Consider the following 18362-nt stretch of genomic DNA (forward strand, 5'->3'; position numbering starts at 1 on the left):
CACACCCCCCCGACCCATGCCCCACAGCACGGTGTGGGCACGTGTCTCCCCTCCCCTGCTGTCTTAGCTGCTTGTTACAAACCAGGGAGGCTGCAGCTTCAGCAGACTGTAAAACCCTTACATCCCCGTCTGAGGCCGCTTGTGGGGACGTTCAGCCCCAGGGGACAGACAGATTGCCTATGCTTGTCCCAGGTGTGGAGAGGGGTCCCTGTAAAGGAAGCCAGGCGTCGGCTTTCAGGCTGGTGTCCTCTTCCCTGAGTCAGCTTGTTTCAAGAACGTGAGCCAGAATTCTTCCTCGAAGTCGTGTTTCATCTCATTTCAGATTTCCTCATTGAAGACGCAGATCCAGTCTCAGGAATCCGACCTCAAGTCCCAGGAAGACGACCTGAACCGGGCCAAATCTGAGCTGAACCGACTGCAGCAGGAGGAGACGCAGCTGGAGCAGAGCATTCAGGCTGGGAAAGTTCAACTGGAAACCATCATCAAGTCCCTGAAATCCACGCAAGACGAAATCAACCAGGTATCTCCGAGGGGGTGGGGTGGGGCCTGCCACCACTGGCTGTGGCTGGGGGCTTCTGGGGTCTCCAGCCAAGCGGGGTGGCTGCCACGAGCAGAGCAGTCACAGAGGGGTGTGCGACCGGTGGTCCCAGGTGTCTGCGCCGCAGTAGTTTCCTTTGCTCTCACCCACCTCCCTTTCTTCTTGGAAGCCTTCATTCAGCCTGAAGGTGAAGTGCTGAGAACCCTCCCAGCGTGTGTTCCACCATCGTGTTGACTTTGGCCTGGTGGTGTCTGCTTTGCCTCACCGGCCTTCCACTTCCCCGCCTGAGCGCACATCATTTTTGAGGAGCGGGCGGGGTCTGGGTGAGGACATTAAGTTAACTCATTTGGAGAGAGCCTTGGGTTCAGGACATACTCTCCCCAGCCTTGGTCCTTGTACAAGCAGGAGGGACAGAGTCCAAGACACCTTCCAGCACCCCTCTGTCCCCACGTATTGATAGTTCGAAGACCAGCACACCGAGGAGGCCCCATCCTCTCGGTATCGCCCCACATGGACCCCTGTCCAGGCACCCCTCCCTGTCCCGCTCTGGGGTGAAGGCCTCAAGGCCTGTGGCTGCTGCCCACCAGCAGAGGGAGAGCTCTTTTCCTGCTCCCCCGTATGTAACGGCCAAAGGCCTCCTTCCTGGCCCTCGGGTGTCCCACCTACAGAGTGAGGGTGATGTTTGTTTGACCTTGGCAATATCTAAATGCATGTTCGTGCTTCCTTTCTTTTGACTGACTTGATCTCTTTGCTCTTTTTGCCAGTTTACAGGCAAAAGTTGATCACAAACTCAAATCTCAGGGATTTAATACTATATATTGTGCTTTATGGTTAATTAATACCTGTAGGGTTATCTTATGTCTTTTCCCTCCCAGCCTTTGGAGTTTATAAAACATAGATAGGAGCCAAGACATAAATGTATGTTAGTGATAATGATAATGATATTAAAAATGATAGCTGCTGCTTATTAAGGCCCACCCTGCTGGACACCGCAAGAGGGGTTTTACCCGTCATTTCCAGTGCTCCATCTAGGAGAAGAGGAAACAGAGAGGTTAGATCGCCAGTGCGTACGAGACAGTTAAGATAAAGCTGGGGTCTGTCTGACGTCACAGATTGCCTTCCTTCCCCTGGCCTCACGTGCCTTCTCCAGGAACAAGGAGGAGCAAATGGGGTAATAAAATCCCACAAAGGAAAGTGACCGCTGAATATCACTTTGAATAGATTGTGAATCTGGATTTTGTCCCATTTCAGTTCGTTCCGAGTCACCAAATGTCTGAACACTTGCCTTTCTCAGGGACCGCCTGGGGCAGCAGAAGGGTCTCGTCTTGGTTTACAAGCAGTCTCGCGTCTCGTAAACATGGCAACAGGGATTGTCTACTCCGTAGATGGGTAATTCAGTTACCAGTGTGAATCGTCCAGGGTTGGATGTTAGGAGAAAAAAATGTGTTGCCTAATACTTTTTTCCTAAACCCTACTTGATGCCGACGATGTCTTTATCGTACAGGCAAGGAGCAAGCTTTCCCAGCTGCACGAAAGCCACCAGGAAGCCCAGAGGAGTCTGGAGCAGTATGACGAGGTGCTCGACGGGGCCCACGGCGCCAGCCTGACCAACTTAGCAGAGCTGAGCGAGGGCGTCTCCCTGACAGAGAGGGGCGGTTTTGGAGCCATGGTAAAGGTCGAATAAATGTAAATGTAAAGGTCCCGGGATCAGGCCCCCACATTGGGATCAGAGAAGGCCCTGCCCGCTTGATCCAGCACTTGCCAGCCTTGATTCTGTTCAAGTGCAGGGTGTTTCTTGTTTTCGCTGCTGCTTTGCGTGTCCCCACCAGCCCTGCAGCCTGGCGTCCAGGGCCACACTCCATCCTGGCGTCTGGGACAAAGCCAAGGATAGGCCTGAATCCTTTCTAAGACCAGTTTGTAAAGACCTCCATCTCCGTGGGCTGATCACCCAAATTTGGAGGGCTTCCCAAACTTAACCAAAATTGGATCAACTCTTACACGTTGTGAAACCCCACATCCTACTAATTGGGAGGCCGGAGGAATGTGTGTGTGTGTGTTTCTGTGTTCCTACAAGGAGCACCTTGAAAATCACACGTCTAGGTAAAGATCAAGAACAATGACAGCCCTCCTGGGGTGTTGCTATGTCACCTACGAATTGGCCTTTCTCCTGAAATCTTGGTTATTACGTTTGAGACTTTGGCCCTTGGGTTCAAACCTCATGACCCTGGGGGTGCTGGTGAAGGCCCGAGGGGCCATTGGCCTCTTAGGTTTCTGCAGGCCCTCAGGCTGCTGACATCCAGCAGTGTTACTTTGTCCTTTGTTCCTGCCAGAGTTGGCCGTAGCAGCCCTGAGCCCTGGCGTGTGCAGTTTATTCTGGCTGACGAGAGCGTCTTTGTGCGTCTCTGTGCGGTTGCGGGAGCCAATGGGACGCTGTTGGTCTCAGTGGTTTCGTTGTGCTCTGCTCCCAAAGCCTTTCACCGCGCGCCCTGCACTGCCATCTCTGTCTCCCAGGCTCCTGCTCCTGGCCCTGTTTGCCTCATGGATTCCTTCCCCTCTTTGTAATAATTCAGTCTCTCTGTCTCCCTTCATGTGAGACTCGGCTCTTTCTGTGCATTTCTTGACACGTTTCTTTTCTCAGTAGCCAAGTACTCAGTCCCAAGGATTTATGGGGACGCTTACGCCTCCTCCCCCGGATGGCGCAGAAGCCGCTATTGGTGTTCTCATCTGTCTCCCGTCTCTGGCCATCACTGCCTCCCTCTGCCATTCACACATTCCTTTCCTCAGGGAATTGTAAACGTATCCACTCTTGGGCCCAGCCCATTGTCAGCTTTGTCAGCTTTACCGTCTAAATAGAGACTGTGAACGTTCCTTCTTCATGAACCGCGTGAGGCAGAATTTCCTGCTTGGCTGTCTGTCTCAGAGTGTGCGTTTCAGCTTCATAGCCCTGCTCTTATTCTTCCGTCTGTCACTGGTGCCCTCACACGGCTCCTGGCTTGCCCTGTTCCGTCTTAGTTCATGGAACAGCTCACTTTTAAACCCTCTCGCAGGCTTTGATAAGATTGGTTTCCTGGGATAAAAAGTTGACAGTGAAGTGGCAGTTTGAAAGCAGCATGGGACTTCCCTCCCCCCACAGATTTTTTTACCTTTATTTTTATTCATCTCATTAGCAGGCAAAGTTTACATGATAGTCAATTCATCTTGAAACGTCGACGTCACATATGTTACGTAGAAACTCAAAACCAGTGTTTGAGAGAAAAACGATTTTTATCTTGTACAAATACAGTTTTTAAAGCACTTTTTGGTTCGTTTCCATTTCTTAATAAACACTTTGAAGAGGGCTTTTTGTTTATTCCTGGACATTTCAGGACTGCTCCGGAGGAGAGGGACCTCTCTTAGTTCTCCTTGAGGGGGATGAAAGTGAGGGATTTAGCTTCTTGAGAACAAGTGTAACCAAAGAGGTGTGTCTAGAACTTTCTAAGTCTGGATGGTTTTACTAAAGTTACTAAGTTTAGTGTTAGGCTCACATGATTTTACTTTGTCCAAGACAGCAGGATTCTTAAAGCCATATTTATTTCTTATCTTTCATCCACTGATGAGAATACTAGCCTCTTGTCCTTGGAGTCAGCACTCAGCCAACCGGTCTACTAGAGAGAAGGTAATAAATCATCCCAGACTTTAGTCTCGCTGAGAACTCATCATGAAAGATGGGCTTGTCTGTCACATCCAGCCCCTGGAGTTCTGGAGCCAGTTTTATTGACTCTCCAGAGCTGATTATTAAATAGGAATTTTGTAAGCTGTTATTCAGCCTTTGGTAACTGGACGTCAACCATGGTGGGAGTAGCTACACCATGGGAATTGGCAGAGGCTAACAATCAGGGCTTTTTTTTTTTTCTCCCCCAGAGCGCTGGTTCACCAGCACACCACTGCCCAGCCCCCATCTAAAGGGAAGGAATGTCACAGAATGTCACCTAGATGCCCTTTCAGAGTTGTCATGTCTGTTTCCCGAGAAGTGCAGTAATTAAGACCAGAACTCATTGTTCGAGGTGTTCTCCCTCTGCTTCCTCTGCCACAGGTGGGATCGTTCACCCCGTGCTTGGCTGCTGCACTTGGATCTCCCAAGTGGGCAGGTGGCTCCGTGCTCATTGGCAGGAGGTCAGTGGATGGTGGAGTTTACGGCCTGTCTGCACCAGGGGAAATGTAGTTTTCTGCTCTGGATCTGTGAAATGGAATCCAAACCACCTGTGGTTACCCTAACCACATGAATCCTGCCGGGGTCTTCTTAGGCTTCTCCTTTGAAGGGGAGGGAGCGGTTGCTGCCTCAGGCAAACAGTTGCTCCTGAGAGAGAGCTTGCAGACTTGACTTTCCGCTCAGGGGATTGCGGGCCAGACCCCCCAGGATCAGTCTCTTCTCTGCCATTGTCCACTGTTATTTGTCAGTCTTCCAAGTGGCAATTGAAAACATTATAAAAACAAAAACAAAACAACACAACCAATTTGTACATCAGTGCTAATGAAAAACTAAATAGAAGCTTCCACTCCAAGGCCAAGTCGTCATTCTTAACTCACTACTTTATCCACCTCATACATCATCTCTCTCTGTTCTTCTGGAACAGATACGTTCCTTCCCGCGGGCTGCAGTGCGAGAGGTTTATTTTCCACACTGGCCTCCTGGCTTCCTTAGATTAGGACTTCTCCGTCACGTTGATCTGTGTCTCAGAACCCCATTGGGTGCTTGCTGACACGGGCATGTCACAGTAGTTAGCAGTACGACGTCCTTACTGAGTCCTTGCCCTGCTGCCAGACACGGTGCTTGCAGACATCGGTACTTACTTGCCTAAGAACTGGCTTATTTTCCCCACCTTGGGAAACCCTGTGGTTGGAGGCTGCAGATAATCTTTCTCAGGTAAGGAAAATCGTTCCGTATTCATCAGAGGGCAGGGGTGTTGGTCAGTCCTTCCGAAGCCTTGGGCTTCCTGTTAGCCTGGTACCTCTGAGATCCGTCCTGCTCCCTGAAGTCAACTGGCCCAGGGTGGTAGGAGCCTCGTCAGGAATCTTCCTTTGGCACCTTTGACGTCATTGCCCTGTATTTTCATGGAAGCCCAGCTCTTTAATCATTTGATTTTGGTCAGTTGGAATAATGGCTGAGTTTGCCAGCCCCGAGGATGCTGACACATTTGCCAGATTCAGTGAGGATGTTGTGCTTTTTAATATCGTAGTGAAACCTTCATGTTTTCACTGAGGGTGTGTCTTCATTAACCAAAATATCTCAGTATTTCTAAACCAAGTACACCGTCCCTACGTGTACCGTGAAGCCTCTCCCCAGCCCTTTCAGGTCATTTTCCACTATAAAAACTTGCTCTTCAAAAGCAAGTTTTTTTCCCTTCTGATTTAAATATTCTTGTTTGTTTCTAGAAATAAGCCCTTTTTTAAAAAAATGCAAAGTGTGGCGTATGCTCTAGTAGTTCTAACTGCATAAGCACTCATTTCCTCTCAGGATGTAAATAGCCAGCATGTTTCTTGGTGTGGAAACGGCATTTTTTAAAATGCCCACATAGGTAACACACTCTGAGAAGGTGTTTGAGGGAGGCACACCTTTGAACAAGGCCTCTGGCTGCAGTTGTTGGTGGCTCGTTACATTTTCTTTCTGACATTTCCAAAAACATGACTTTTTTTCTGACTCGGTTTTCTTTTTTTTTTTGTATTTAATTGTGGTAAAAGACACATAACGTAGAATTTACCGTCTTAACCATTTTTCACTGTACAGTTCAGTGGTGTTAAGTATATTCACATTGTACTACTAAGCTCCAGAACGTTTTCATACCCATTAAACACCAACTCCCCATCCTCCCTCCCCCCGTCCCTGGCGCCCACTATTCTGCTTTCTGTATCTATGAATTTGATGTCTCTAGAGACTTCATATAAGTAGAATTACACAATATTTGTCTTCTTGTGACTGGCTTCTTTCACCTAGCATAATGTGTTCAGGGTTCATCTGTGTTGCGTGTGTCAGAATTTCCTTTTTAAGGCTGAATAATATTCCATTATATGTACATACCACATTTTGCTTATTCATTCATCCATCAGTGGGCGCTTGGGTTGCTTCCACTCAATGATTTTTAAATAAACTTTTTAATTTTAGAAGACTTATAGAAAAGTTGCAGAGATGGTACAGAGAGTTCCCATGTACCCCACACCCAGCTTCTCCTATTATTAACATCTTGTACGGTACATTTATCATAACTAATGAACCATTGTCGACATGTTATCATTAACTAAAGTCCATCTTCTATGGTTTTTAAAAAAAATTACTCTCTTTAGGATCACATCACTTAGAGGGAAAATATACCAGTTAAGTATAGAATTCTGTACTTTGCTTTAAGTCTGAAATAATTAAATACCTGTCCTGTCTCTTCACAAAATTATAGGACGATCCTTTCAAAAATAAAGCCTTGTTATTTAGCAACAACGCCCAAGAATTGCATCCGGATCCTTTTCAGGCAGAAGACCCCTTCAAATCTGACCCATTTAAAGGAGCTGATCCCTTCAAAGGTATCTCATTTGACACCCACTTTATCATTGAAAGGCTGTTTTGTGCCCCCTAGGGTTGTCCAGTGACTAGAACAGTTAGGAGGGAAGAAATTCTTTGAGCCTAATGGGCCTCTTGAGTTTTTCACCTCACCTGGTTATCTAAAGAGCTATGGTGTTGAGGGGAGGGGGTGGGAAGAGCTCCAGGCTCACCAAGAGACATCCACGTTCAAGGGCGGCTTGCTTGGCCCCGAGACTCTGCATACTTCCGTTCCCATCCACCTCTCGGGATTGATAAGATAATCAGAGGTAGTAGTGATTATGGAATCACCTAGTAAACAGCAGATCCCCAGATGAACATCTAAGGTCTTAACATGGGGAGTTCATCCAGATCCACACATGAGTCAAGAATAAGAAGAATTCTAGAAACAAGATTTCCCAAGTTTCTTCATTTTTTGCAGAGCAAAACAGTATTTCCAAGAAGGCTATCTGTACTTTTCTGAGAAAAATGCCAGGGCAGGGAGAGGGCAGAGGGAGTGCCTTTCCCGTTTCAGATTTGGAGTGGAAGCACCTTAGTTCTGAGAGATGAGTCAGGCAGCTCCCGAAGCTCAGATGTACCATGCGGCTGAGGATGGGGCAGCTCGGGGTCCCAGGTTCTTGGAGCCCTGGGAAGTGACGGGGAGGGGCGGGGGTGAGACGGGAGAGTAAAGCGCTGTGTAGAAAGAGACAGTGAATTCAGGCTTGCCCTGCATTTTCATTGACTTGGGCCCGTGTTGAGCAGCCAGCAATACTTTTCGTTTTATCTTAGTTGTCCTCGCCATGGCAAACTGCCTGAGTCAGTGGCTGCCCCTGCTTCCCCACTTTGCTCTGCCAAGGTCATTTCTACCATAGACCTGAATGGTCCTCTCTCCTCTAAATCCAGGTGACCCGTTCCAGAGCGACCCCTTTGCCGAACAACAGACGGCTTCAACAGGTAAAAAAAAAAAAAAAAAAAAAAAAAAAGCCTTTGTTAAAAGAAACATTTTGTGGACTGGCTCTCAGAATATTCCCATTCCTAGTTCAGGTTGAGGGAAATGGGGAAACACCTTGCAGCCTCCTTTGCCAGGTCAGTTTCTGAAGGAACCTCCATTGTCCCTCCCTTTCACAGTCTGCTGCCCCTTCTTGCCAGTCGCACAGCATGATGAGAACTAGAACTAGAAAAGAAGCCCCTGATAGCTAGGCCACTGTTTGGACACTTGTGCCTGCTTGTGTCACCTGTGGCGGCATCAGGGTGTCCCGTTGGTACCCACATGCGGTGGCACTTCTGCCCACACATACCAGGGAGTGGACTGGGAAGGACAGCATCGCATTGCATAAAAGCCTAGCATCTTGTTCCCTGCTGGTGATGGTGGCTTGCCCCTCCTCTAGTCACCAGGCCCACACCCCACATTCGAGGAGAATGAACGCACCCTGGGCGTGGTGTTGGGATCATGCTGCCTATTTATCTAATTTTTTCCCCTGTATTCGTTTTTTCTATTGAGGTGAAATTCACATAACACAAAATTAACAAATTCACACAACACAGATTAACCACATTTCAGTGGCGTTTAGTTCATTCACTGTGTTATGCAGCCACCACCTCTGTGTAGCTCCAGAACATTTCCATCACCCCAAAAGGAGACCCTGTCCCCATGAGCAGTCTCCCTAGTCCCACTCTCCAGCCCCTGCTTTCTGTCCTTATGGATTTACTCATATTATTTGTTTGTTCATATTATTTTTAAATCAAGTGTTATTGAGAGGTATAATTAACACACAACAGAACTCACCCATTTTAAGTGCAGAACTGGACAAGTTTTGACAAATGTATATAGTTGTGTGAGAGAGAGAACGTTGCCATTATCCCAAAAGGTTCCCTGGTCTCCCCCACCCCCTACCCCCTCAGGTCTCTGGCAACCACTGACCTGCTTTCTGCCACTATGGTTTTTACCTTTTCTAGACTTTCATGTAAATAGTGTCAGTCAGTTGTGTGTTCTTTTATATTTGGGTTCTTTCACTAGGCATAATGTTTATTCATGGGGCATTTTTTTTCTTCTTTCCAAAACACCTAGATCCATTCGGAGGGGATCCTTTCAAAGAAAGCGACCCATTCCATGGCTCTGCCCCCGACGACTTCTTTAAGAAACAGACAAAGAACGACCCATTTACCTCAGACCCATTCACGAAAAACCCTTCCTTACCTTCAAAGGTGAGCGACCCCGGAAAGGCTGCCTTCTGGTGCTGCCCGTGTGCATGCTCTGCGTGTGTGAAGGCAGCCCTTCCCATCCCCCACCCTCCGTGGACCGAGTCAGGGCCTCCATCACTCAGACTGTGAGTGCTAAGCCTGACGAATGAGGGCCGTGCAAGGCCAGGTGATTCCCCAGGGGCTGGCTCGAAGGCCAAGCCTCATTACTGCATAGCAAGGTGACCGTTTCTGCCGGTCCCTACAGAGGCTTGTCCCACGAAGCAAGGTGTCACAGCCAGCAGTCCAGTGAGCCCAAGTCAGGGCGGGCTGTGTCCTGAACAGCTGTCATTCCTCTGTCCCTTTCTGTGCCCTTTTACTTCAGCTCAGGCCCACCTGCTGGGTTCTCTGCTCTATCGTCTGCCCCCAGTGCCACTCCACCTCCCAACAAAGACAAAATAGAGCACCACACACTCCCACAGGTTTCCATGTGACTGCTCCTGCCATCTTCCTAGTGCAAAGCACTGATGGTGACATTGGCATCAGCCAGCCTCAGTGGGTCCCCGCCATGGCAGGAGGAAGTCCAGACCCACAGCCTGGCTGCACTTAGTGTGCTCCCCCGCCCCCCAGCAAGTGGTAAACCATACGTTTTGCACGTTAGACTCAACAGACTGGTTTACATTGGTGTAAATGAGGGTTTAAAAAGCAAAAAAGTGACTTTGTGATTGAATAGAGAATTTTTGTGTCTCAGTGAGGGCAATGTATAGCCGTCCTTCACGTTCTAGGCTGCATCTCTGTCCCCACCTTACCCATTCCCTAGTTTTTCACTTCTCCATGGACCTACTGGTATGTATCACTGGCGCCAGAGCTCCTTGAAGGCAGGGATTAACCTGTAACATTTCTATCTGCGAGACCTGTCATGGGATCCCCCCCTTTCATTGCTGGTGTTGGTGGTCTGTGTTCTCTACGTTTATCAATTTTGTCGATCTTTTCCACGAGCCAGGTTTTGGCTGTGTTAATTTTCTCTCCTGTTTGTTTCCTATTTCACTGATTTCTGCTCTTCATTATTTCCTTCCTCCCACTTTGCTCTTCTGTTTCTAACTTCCTAAGATACAACCTTAGGTCATTGATCTTGGATCTTCTTTTCTAATATGAGTGTTTAAAGCTATGCATTTCTTTTGAGGTGCTGCTTTAGCTGCATTCCGTACATTTTAATATGTTGTATCTTCATTGTCATTCATTTTGAGATATTTTCCAGTTTTCCTTGTGAATGCTCTGTTGAACCTGGATTATTTAAAGTATATTGTTTCATTTTGAGATACTTTTTTTTCCCCCTAGGTATTTTATAATACTGATTTCTAATTAAATCTGCTGTTATTAGAGGACATATTTTGTATGTTTTCGGTCCTTTTAGATTTATTGAGACTCATTTTATGGTCTTTGTTAGTGAACATACTTTGTACACTTGAGAAGAATGTCTATTTGCCGTTGTTGGGTGTAACGTTCTGTAAATGCCAGTTAGGTCAAGATGGTTGTTCTGATTGTCTATTTTTTCTTCCCTTTGGCCACGCCATGCAGCTTGCGGGATCTTAGTGCCCCGATCAGGGATTGAACCCAGGCCGCGGCAGTGAAAGTGCCCAGTCCTAACCACTAAACTGCCAGGGAGTTCCCCTTTTTTCCTTTTTTTCAAATGTAAGGTATAGTTGATTTACAATATTGTGTTAGTTTCTAATGTACAGCCGAGTGATTCAGTATACATGTATATATTCTTTTTCCATTACGGTTTGTTACAGGACTGGTCATCTATTTTTATGGTTTTTGTTTGTAAGCTCTACCAGTTGCTGAGAGAGGGGTGTTAAAATCTTCTCCTATGATTGCAGAATTGTCCATATCCTCCTTAATTCTGTCAAGTTTAACTTCATGTGTTTTGAAGCTCTGTCAGGTGCCTACACATTCATGATTGTTGTGTCATCCTGATGCAGTGACCTTTTTTTCATTATAAAGGGTTCCTTTTTTCCTCTGCTGCTTTGTCTTAATCTATTTTTATCACATATTAAAATAGCCACCTCATTCTCCTTATGCGTAGTCTTTGCATGATATATCTTTTTTCATCCATTTACTTTCAACCTGTCTGGGAGTTGAAGGATGTCTTTTGTGTCGAGCATGTAGTTGGGCCTTGCTTTTCTATCCAGTCTGGAAATCTCTGACTTCTAAGTGGAGTGTCTAGTCCGTTAACATTTAATGCAATTATTGATATGGTTGGATTTAAGTCTACTATTTTATTATTTCCTTTCTTTTATCCTCTGTATTTTATTCCTCTTTTCCCCTTCTTCTGTCTTCTTTTGGATTATTTGAATGTTTTCTAGAATTCCATTTTCTGGTATCTGTTGGCCTTTTTTAACCATACCTTTTTTCATTATTTCTTAGAGGTTGCTTTAAGGATTACCATATACACTCTTAACTTACCATGGGCTGCTTGGAATTAATATTATGTAACTTAATGTAAAATGTAGAAAACTTGTAATCATATAGGTCCATTTATCCACCCTCCCCCAAACAGCAGCATCTCTGTTACAGTTGTCCTATGAATGTAATACATCTAAATATATTAAACTCCATAAGCAGTGTTTTAATTTTTGCTTTAATCCACTGTATGAATTCTAAAGAGGAAAAAATAGTTATGTTCTTTTCTCTGGCTGCCTTAAAGAGCCTCTCTTTACGTTTGCTTTTCAGTGGTTTGTGTAGGGTGTAGATATGTTTTTCTTTGTATTTATGCTGCTGGGCATTTGCTGAAGTTCTTACATCTATAAATTATGCCTTTCACCAAATTTGGTAAGTTTTCTGCCATTACTTCTTTGAAAAAAATTTTTTTTCTATTCTCTCTCTCTTCTCTTTGTGGGATTCGAGTTACATAGATGTTAGACCTTTTGCTATCATCTTTACAGGTCCCTGAGGCTCTGTTTCTTTTCATTCTTTTTTTCTCCTTTTTCTTCAGATTGGGTAATTTCTACTGATTTATCTTCAACTTCACTTACATTTTTCTGTCATTTGTTGGTTAGCTAACCTAGTGAAGTTTTTATTTTAGATATTGTACTTTACATTGTTTGAGAATGTCCATGTTTCTTCTTTATAGTTTCCATTTCTCTACTAAGATCTCCAGTCTTTTTATTCATCTTAAGTGTTTTTTCCTTTATCTCATTAAGCACAGTTATTGCTACTTTAAAGTCATCCTCATCTGAGAATTCCAAAATCTGGGTCATCTTGAGATTGACTCCATTGATTGTCTTTTTCCTTGAGAACCGCATTTTTCAGGTTCTCTCTGTATGTTGAATAACTTAAAAATATATTCTATGCATTGTGAGTGCTCTGTTGTGGAGACTGGATTCTGTTGCATTCCTCCAAAGAGTGTGGATGGTTTTATTTCAGCAGGCAACTAACTTGGTGAGACTCACATTGCAAACTCTCCCTCTCTTACCTGTGGTTTCATTCCTGTGGCCTTAGCTGTAGGCTGCTCTGAGTCTGCCCACCCACACACAGTGTAGGGGTGAGCCTGAGACGTGGACAGAGCTTGTCATGGAATTTGGGGCTCCCATTCTCTGCCTCTCCTTTCTAGATCCCGCATCTCTTTCTCATGGCTGTGGTTGTCCTGGGGCTCCCTCCTCTGAGCTTCAGTCCAGAAAGACAGTGAGTTTTCTATTGGAGTCATAGCCTCCCAATACTCTCAGACTGTAGCTGTCAAAAGGGAAAGCTCGGGAGTTTCCTGGTCTAGTGGTCTAGTGGTTAGGACTTGGTGCTTTCACTGCCGTGGCCCGGGTTCAATCCCCAGTCGGGGAACTGAGATCCCGCAAGCCGAGCAGCACGGCCAAGATAAAAACAACCACAGAAAAAAAAAACAAGACGGAAAACTCAATCTTGTACTGCTTTTTCTGCCAAGTTTCAATTCTTTTCCAAAGTCTTCCTGCTTTGGTTCACTTCCTGGGTCTTCAGGTGATGGCTTTTTTTTTTTTTTCCCAGTTCAGAGTGTTTATAGGTGTTATCTGCAGGAGGGGTTGGTCCGTTGGGATTTAACTCTGCCAGGATTTAGTTTAAATCATTTTATCCTCCCCTAGGCTGGGCAGCAGATATGGTGCATATAGATGTCAAGAAAGTTTGTGGTTGAATGAATGGATGATGAACAAAGGAACTGCTTTTCACTCTCTCCTCTCTCCTTTCACTCAGCTCGACCCCTTTGAATCCAGTGATCCTTTTTCATCCTCCAGCGTCTCCTCGAAAGGATCAGGTGAGACTGATGGCTTATTTTCCTTCTCACTCTTCCTCGGGCAGTGGAATGGCCCACCCATTTCCGAATCTGGTGTGTCCTCAGTGTTTATGTCATTAGTAAGTGGCACCCAGATCCTCGCCTGAGGCAGTGCAGCCAAAGCCATTCCCCTCTGGCTGCTCATCTTCCTGAGCAAGAGCTGGCATCTTACTGGAAAGGAAGCTTGGCGGTAGGGATTAATTTAGTAATAACACCAATGTATTAGTTACTCTTTGCTCAATCCTCCTTATGAATCTTTGGTTCTAACCTTTGGATTTTTTTTCCTAAAGGAGTCCAAAGTTCTACTGAGGCTTGTGCTGTGGGCACTGGATTTGAGGGAACCTCCCCTCACAGCATAAAACTCTTAGGTGTGCCTTTAAGGGAGGGGAGCGTTTGCGGACTCCCCCTTGCTTTTGGAAACAGGTTCCACTTGGTACTGCCGCCTTGCCTAACATCTTGTGCTTGTTAGTTACAGAGTTTGATTTCGTAGGTGAGCTTGTGGGTTATTCTGGACAAATCGCACCACCCACCAAAGGAGAAAGCTCAGCAAAAATCTCTACCTGCAAATGACCTCCCCACATAAATCATGTGGGTGGCTGGTCGCCTCCCTCTCACTCTCCCCTCCTGATCCAGCAGGACAGACAGCAGGCTCTCCTTCCACAGGGTGCTTGTCACTCCTTTGGTGACGGCGAACAATGCTGGCTTGCAGCACAGCCACAGGGCAGAGTCCCTCTGGCTCTCCCTGCGCCGGCTCTCATGGCCGCAGACCATCTGGCTGAGCTGCACCAACCATGAGCCAGAGTGGGCGGGGGCAGGGGGCCTTGTTGAGGACTTGTACCCGATTCACCACCCCATCAAACAAACGTGGCCTCCATGGATCTCCTGCTTTGGGGGCCTTTGAGAACCGAGAGGTGACACTTCCCCCTGCTCCCAGGAGGCGTGTTCTGTGAATGCCCTGTAACTCTTCCTCTGCTGGTGCTGCTTGCAGGTCCCTTTGGAACCTTAGACCCCTTCGGAAGTGGGTCCTTCAATAGTGCTGAGGGCTTTGCCGACTTCAGCCAGATGTCCAAGGTAAAGCCCTTCCCATGGAGCCCCTGTGCCTCTGCCAGTGTCCTTGTGCCTCTTGTCGTGGTCTTGTCGTGGGCTACCAGGTGTAACTGTTTAATGCCACGTATGTATTTATTTGGCACGTGTTGAACTCTGAGATGTATCCTCATGTGAGGTCGTGAGTCAGCAGACGGGGTCTAGAAAGTGCCCATGGCTGTGGCTGGACCCACTTCCCTTCCTCCAAGCGAAACTGCCAGAGCCCTGAGTCCCTCCCCGAGGCATAAGTGCTGCGGGCTCCCCGCTACTCCCACTGGTGTCTGATGGCAGTCAGACCTCAGGTGATAAAGACGTCTCTGTGGCTGAACAAAGTTGAGAAGGTCTTGGGCCCTGAGGGCCAGGCCTGGCGTGCAGCCCGCTGAGGCTGGAACTGTGGGCCATGGGCCAGAAGGCAGGAGGTGTGTCTGGAGCTGCCCATGGACAGAACCCGAGAAGGATGTGGAAATCGAGGGCTAGGCTCGGTGAATAAATATGCAGGTGAAAAGTGAGCCGTTCAGGAAGGACGATAGTGACTCCTGGTTGGACTGGATGGTGTCTACGCAGCCATAGTTACATCAACTGACTGTGGATATAGTCCCACAGGTGGTGTTAGAGCTCTTTCGAGAGGGGCTTGGAGGCTGGTGCTTAACGTAGCAGGAAGTCAGTCAATAGATATGTCCAAAATGGACAGATCAAGAAATAAGATTAGAAGCCCACAACTGAGAGGTAAATTCCAGAAGAAACTGCTCAGAAGTCGAAAATGTTGGCCTAGGCGAGTAGGTCTGCTGTTCTTTGTTCTAACCTTTAGCGTCCCTTGGTTTTGACTGTGAGCCCGTGTTTCTTTGCCAAGAATTAAGGGAAGCAGCGTTAGGTGTGCGCGTCTTGGCCTCGGTGGGTGAGGGTGGGATCCCTCACAGATAAAGAGCTGCATGCAGCACGGCCTGTGGCCGTGGAGCCATAAAACCCTGCATTCTTTGTTTAGTCCCACTGGTCTTTCCCAGCCGCCTGCTCCAGCCCAGGTGCCGTGAGCACTGCGGGGCGGCCACATGCATATATGGTTCCTGTCTCCTCGCTGGTGGGGGTGGGGTGGGGAGGGAGCCCCCGGAGTGTGTGGGATGGGCACCCACGGCGGGGAGTCCCGGGCCCCCGGCACCGCTCGCCCCGCGTGCCAGCTCCTCAGGGCATCCTGCGTGCTTCCTCCACGTTCACTCAGCCCGAGGGGCGCACGACTGTCTGGGCGCTGAGCGCTCGTGGTTAGCGATGTGTGATTGTGGTGCGTGGCTTCCAAGAAACATTTGGGATTTTGTTTAGGTTTTCAAAGAAACGCGCGAGTATAAACTGTTGAGGTAGCAAATGTAGCTTCTGGCCAGAGGCAGAGCATCTGTTTGCCCATTGGCCGCCGCAGAAGGGAGCCCAGAGGGGCTGGGGTTTCGGCCTCTCTCCTTCCCGTGCCTGGAGGGAATGAGCCTCCGTCGCTCGTATGGGAACTGTGACGCTGACGGTCGGGGTGCCATCTGGGATCAGCCAGAAGGGACCAGGGCCTGAGATTTGCCCTCATGTTTGCCCATCACTGCGTGGCTGTTACACACACTCCTTGAGTGGAGCTGTGTGTCCTTGTCTTCTGTCCGTGCTTAGCGGGTGGGAAACCATCCCCTGAAATGAGGAAACTTCTGCCACACGGGGGCGGCAATCTCCAGGGAAGGGGTTCGCACCGTATTCTCAAGCTGGCACAAGTGGGCCCTCTCCCTGCGTGAGGCTGGGGAGGGAGTGAGAGCTAGCAGTGCCCCCGAGCTGGGACAAGGACAAGGGCATGAACGGGGCCCTCTGTTTCAAGAAGCACCTGAGTTGAGGCTGTGTGTGGGGTGGCCAGCCTGGCTGGGCCCCGGATGGCCGGTACGGCCGCGTCTCCCTCCTCCAGGCAGTGCCTGCGTTTCCCGTAGCTGCAGAGACACCCCGGAGCCGGGCAGTTCAGAACCTGGCCCTTCCCTCCTTCTGCCCGTTCTAACCTAAAGTTGCATTTTCCCTTTTCTAATTCCGCTTTCCCTCTCCTTGTTCTCGTGTCCCAGATCAGGCTGCACAGACGTGCACTTGTGACTTCAGGGCCAGTGCCCCTTCCTGTTCGTGGTGCTGGGCGGGACGGAGCTGGATGGGGCCGTGGAAAGTTTGTCTCCAGTACTCCATTGTTTTGTTTCCACGATTCCATCAGCTGCTGATCTCATGCCACTTGCCCAACTGAATACAGGGCCCTAACCTCATAGGTCTCTGTTTTTCCCTTTTGGTTCCCGTTCTGTTTTTCAAGAACAACATTGTGTATATAAATAAAATGCTGAAGGAAATGAAAGTAAAGTGGCAAGAAGGTGTTTTTTTTTTTTTTGACTTCTTGGTTTGTGTGTGTGTGTGTGTGTGTGTGTGTGTGTGTTTTGACATCGCTATCTTTTCTCCACCTGAGTGGGGTGGGGAGGCAATGCACGCTGGTGATGCATGCTGGCTCCCTTTCTTAACTTCACCCTAAATTAGAGTGTCCTCCCTCTGCCTGGCAGTGCTAGAGGAGGGTGCCAGCCAGCAGTCTGACTCCAGTAGATTCCTTTGGGAGGTTCTCTGGGCTTGCACCCTTCGTTGAGGTCCCTCAACACCCGAGAAGATTTTTCTAGACAGTATTACCTTGCTTTGAGAACACATTCCCCAAAATAGATTTTAGAGAGCATCTGAGAATAAAAACAAGACTCTAACTTAATTATTTCACTCCTCCCGCCCTAAAAAAAAAACCGCCTATGAAATACTTGACTGCCCATTGTCAGCCCATTTTCAGTTGTTTTTCAAGCGTGCATTCCTATTTAGGGCTTTTTTTTCCTTTAAGCTGAGAGTCGTTTGCTTTAAATCAGTTCTTTAAACTGTGAATCTCTTAGAGCTGCTTCTGATATAGTAGCTTTTCTGTCTGTCCTTTTTTCTTTTTCTTTCTTTCTTTTTTTTTTTTTTTTTTTTGGAGCACACTTCACTCTAGCCCAGCCAGAGAGAGCCCCTACCGGCTTTACTGAAACCCTTCTAAAAATAGCAACTTTCCCTGAAGCCACAGCCTGAGTAGGAACCAGTCAGGTCCCAAAGGAAGCTTCTTGGGAAACTTCAAGTCATGAAAATTAGGATTCGGAAATGACGCAGGCTTTTTGGTGTCAGAAGTGATATAATTCCCTGCTGTGGGCGAACCAGGCGCTTACAGTTGGAACCCTTTCGCCTTGGAGCAGGCCCACTGGCTCCGTGGGTTTTAGACAGACGAGGGGGCGGAGAGTCGGCTTGGCCCGTGGAGTCCCCAGTCAGCCCGGAGGCTCACTGCAGCTTGCACTCCAGGCTGGGGGTTGCACGGGCTGGGTGGACGAGGGCCCCGTGCACCCCACAACTCTTCGGGGGCGTCACGTGCAGAGAGCCCTGGGTGTCCCTCTACACCCCTTCCCCAGAGCTAGCGCCTTCACAGCACCCAAGACGAACTGGGGCCCACGCAGGGGCCTCGGGGGGCTGGTCACGCCTCCACTCTGCCAAGAGGTTGGTTTTGATTCCCTCCTGCCCGTCTCGGGTTGTGGCGAGGGTAGCAAGAGTCCTAGACCCAGGCTGTGTCCTGGGAACGGCAGAAGCAGAAGCACCAGCACTCCTTCGCTCTCCGTCTCCTTAACCCCCACTGCGCCTTCTTTCCCAACCAGCAGACCCTAACCCGTTCACTTCAGAGCTAAGCT

The 18362-nt window shown here is 48.1% G+C and overlaps 1 protein-coding gene across 12 annotated transcripts in view; it reads left to right on the forward strand.

Annotated features, from left to right (window-relative positions):
* The window catches only part of EPS15L1 (epidermal growth factor receptor pathway substrate 15 like 1), a 100847-nt gene that overhangs the window by 58060 nt on the left and 24425 nt on the right, over positions 1 to 18362 (forward strand). For 9 of the 12 annotated variants that reach the window (XM_061190292.1, XM_061190293.1, XM_061190300.1 and 6 more), the window contains 7 exons: positions 323 to 520; positions 2043 to 2207; positions 6964 to 7087; positions 7986 to 8036; positions 9151 to 9287; positions 13479 to 13539; positions 14546 to 14628. In XM_061190292.1, coding sequence (XP_061046275.1) covers positions 323 to 520; positions 2043 to 2207; positions 6964 to 7087; positions 7986 to 8036; positions 9151 to 9287; positions 13479 to 13539; positions 14546 to 14628 — 819 coding nt within the window. Of the gene's footprint in view, positions 1 to 322; positions 521 to 2042; positions 2208 to 6963; positions 7088 to 7985; positions 8037 to 9150; positions 9288 to 13478; positions 13540 to 14545; positions 14629 to 16706; positions 16968 to 18362 lie in introns of those variants that run through there. The other 3 variants (XM_061190294.1, XM_061190295.1, XM_061190301.1) reach the window with 2 other exon arrangements.

This window comes from Eubalaena glacialis, chromosome 4 (genome assembly GCF_028564815.1).
Source record: "Eubalaena glacialis isolate mEubGla1 chromosome 4, mEubGla1.1.hap2.+ XY, whole genome shotgun sequence".
Classification (NCBI taxonomy): domain Eukaryota; kingdom Metazoa; phylum Chordata; class Mammalia; order Artiodactyla; family Balaenidae; genus Eubalaena; species Eubalaena glacialis.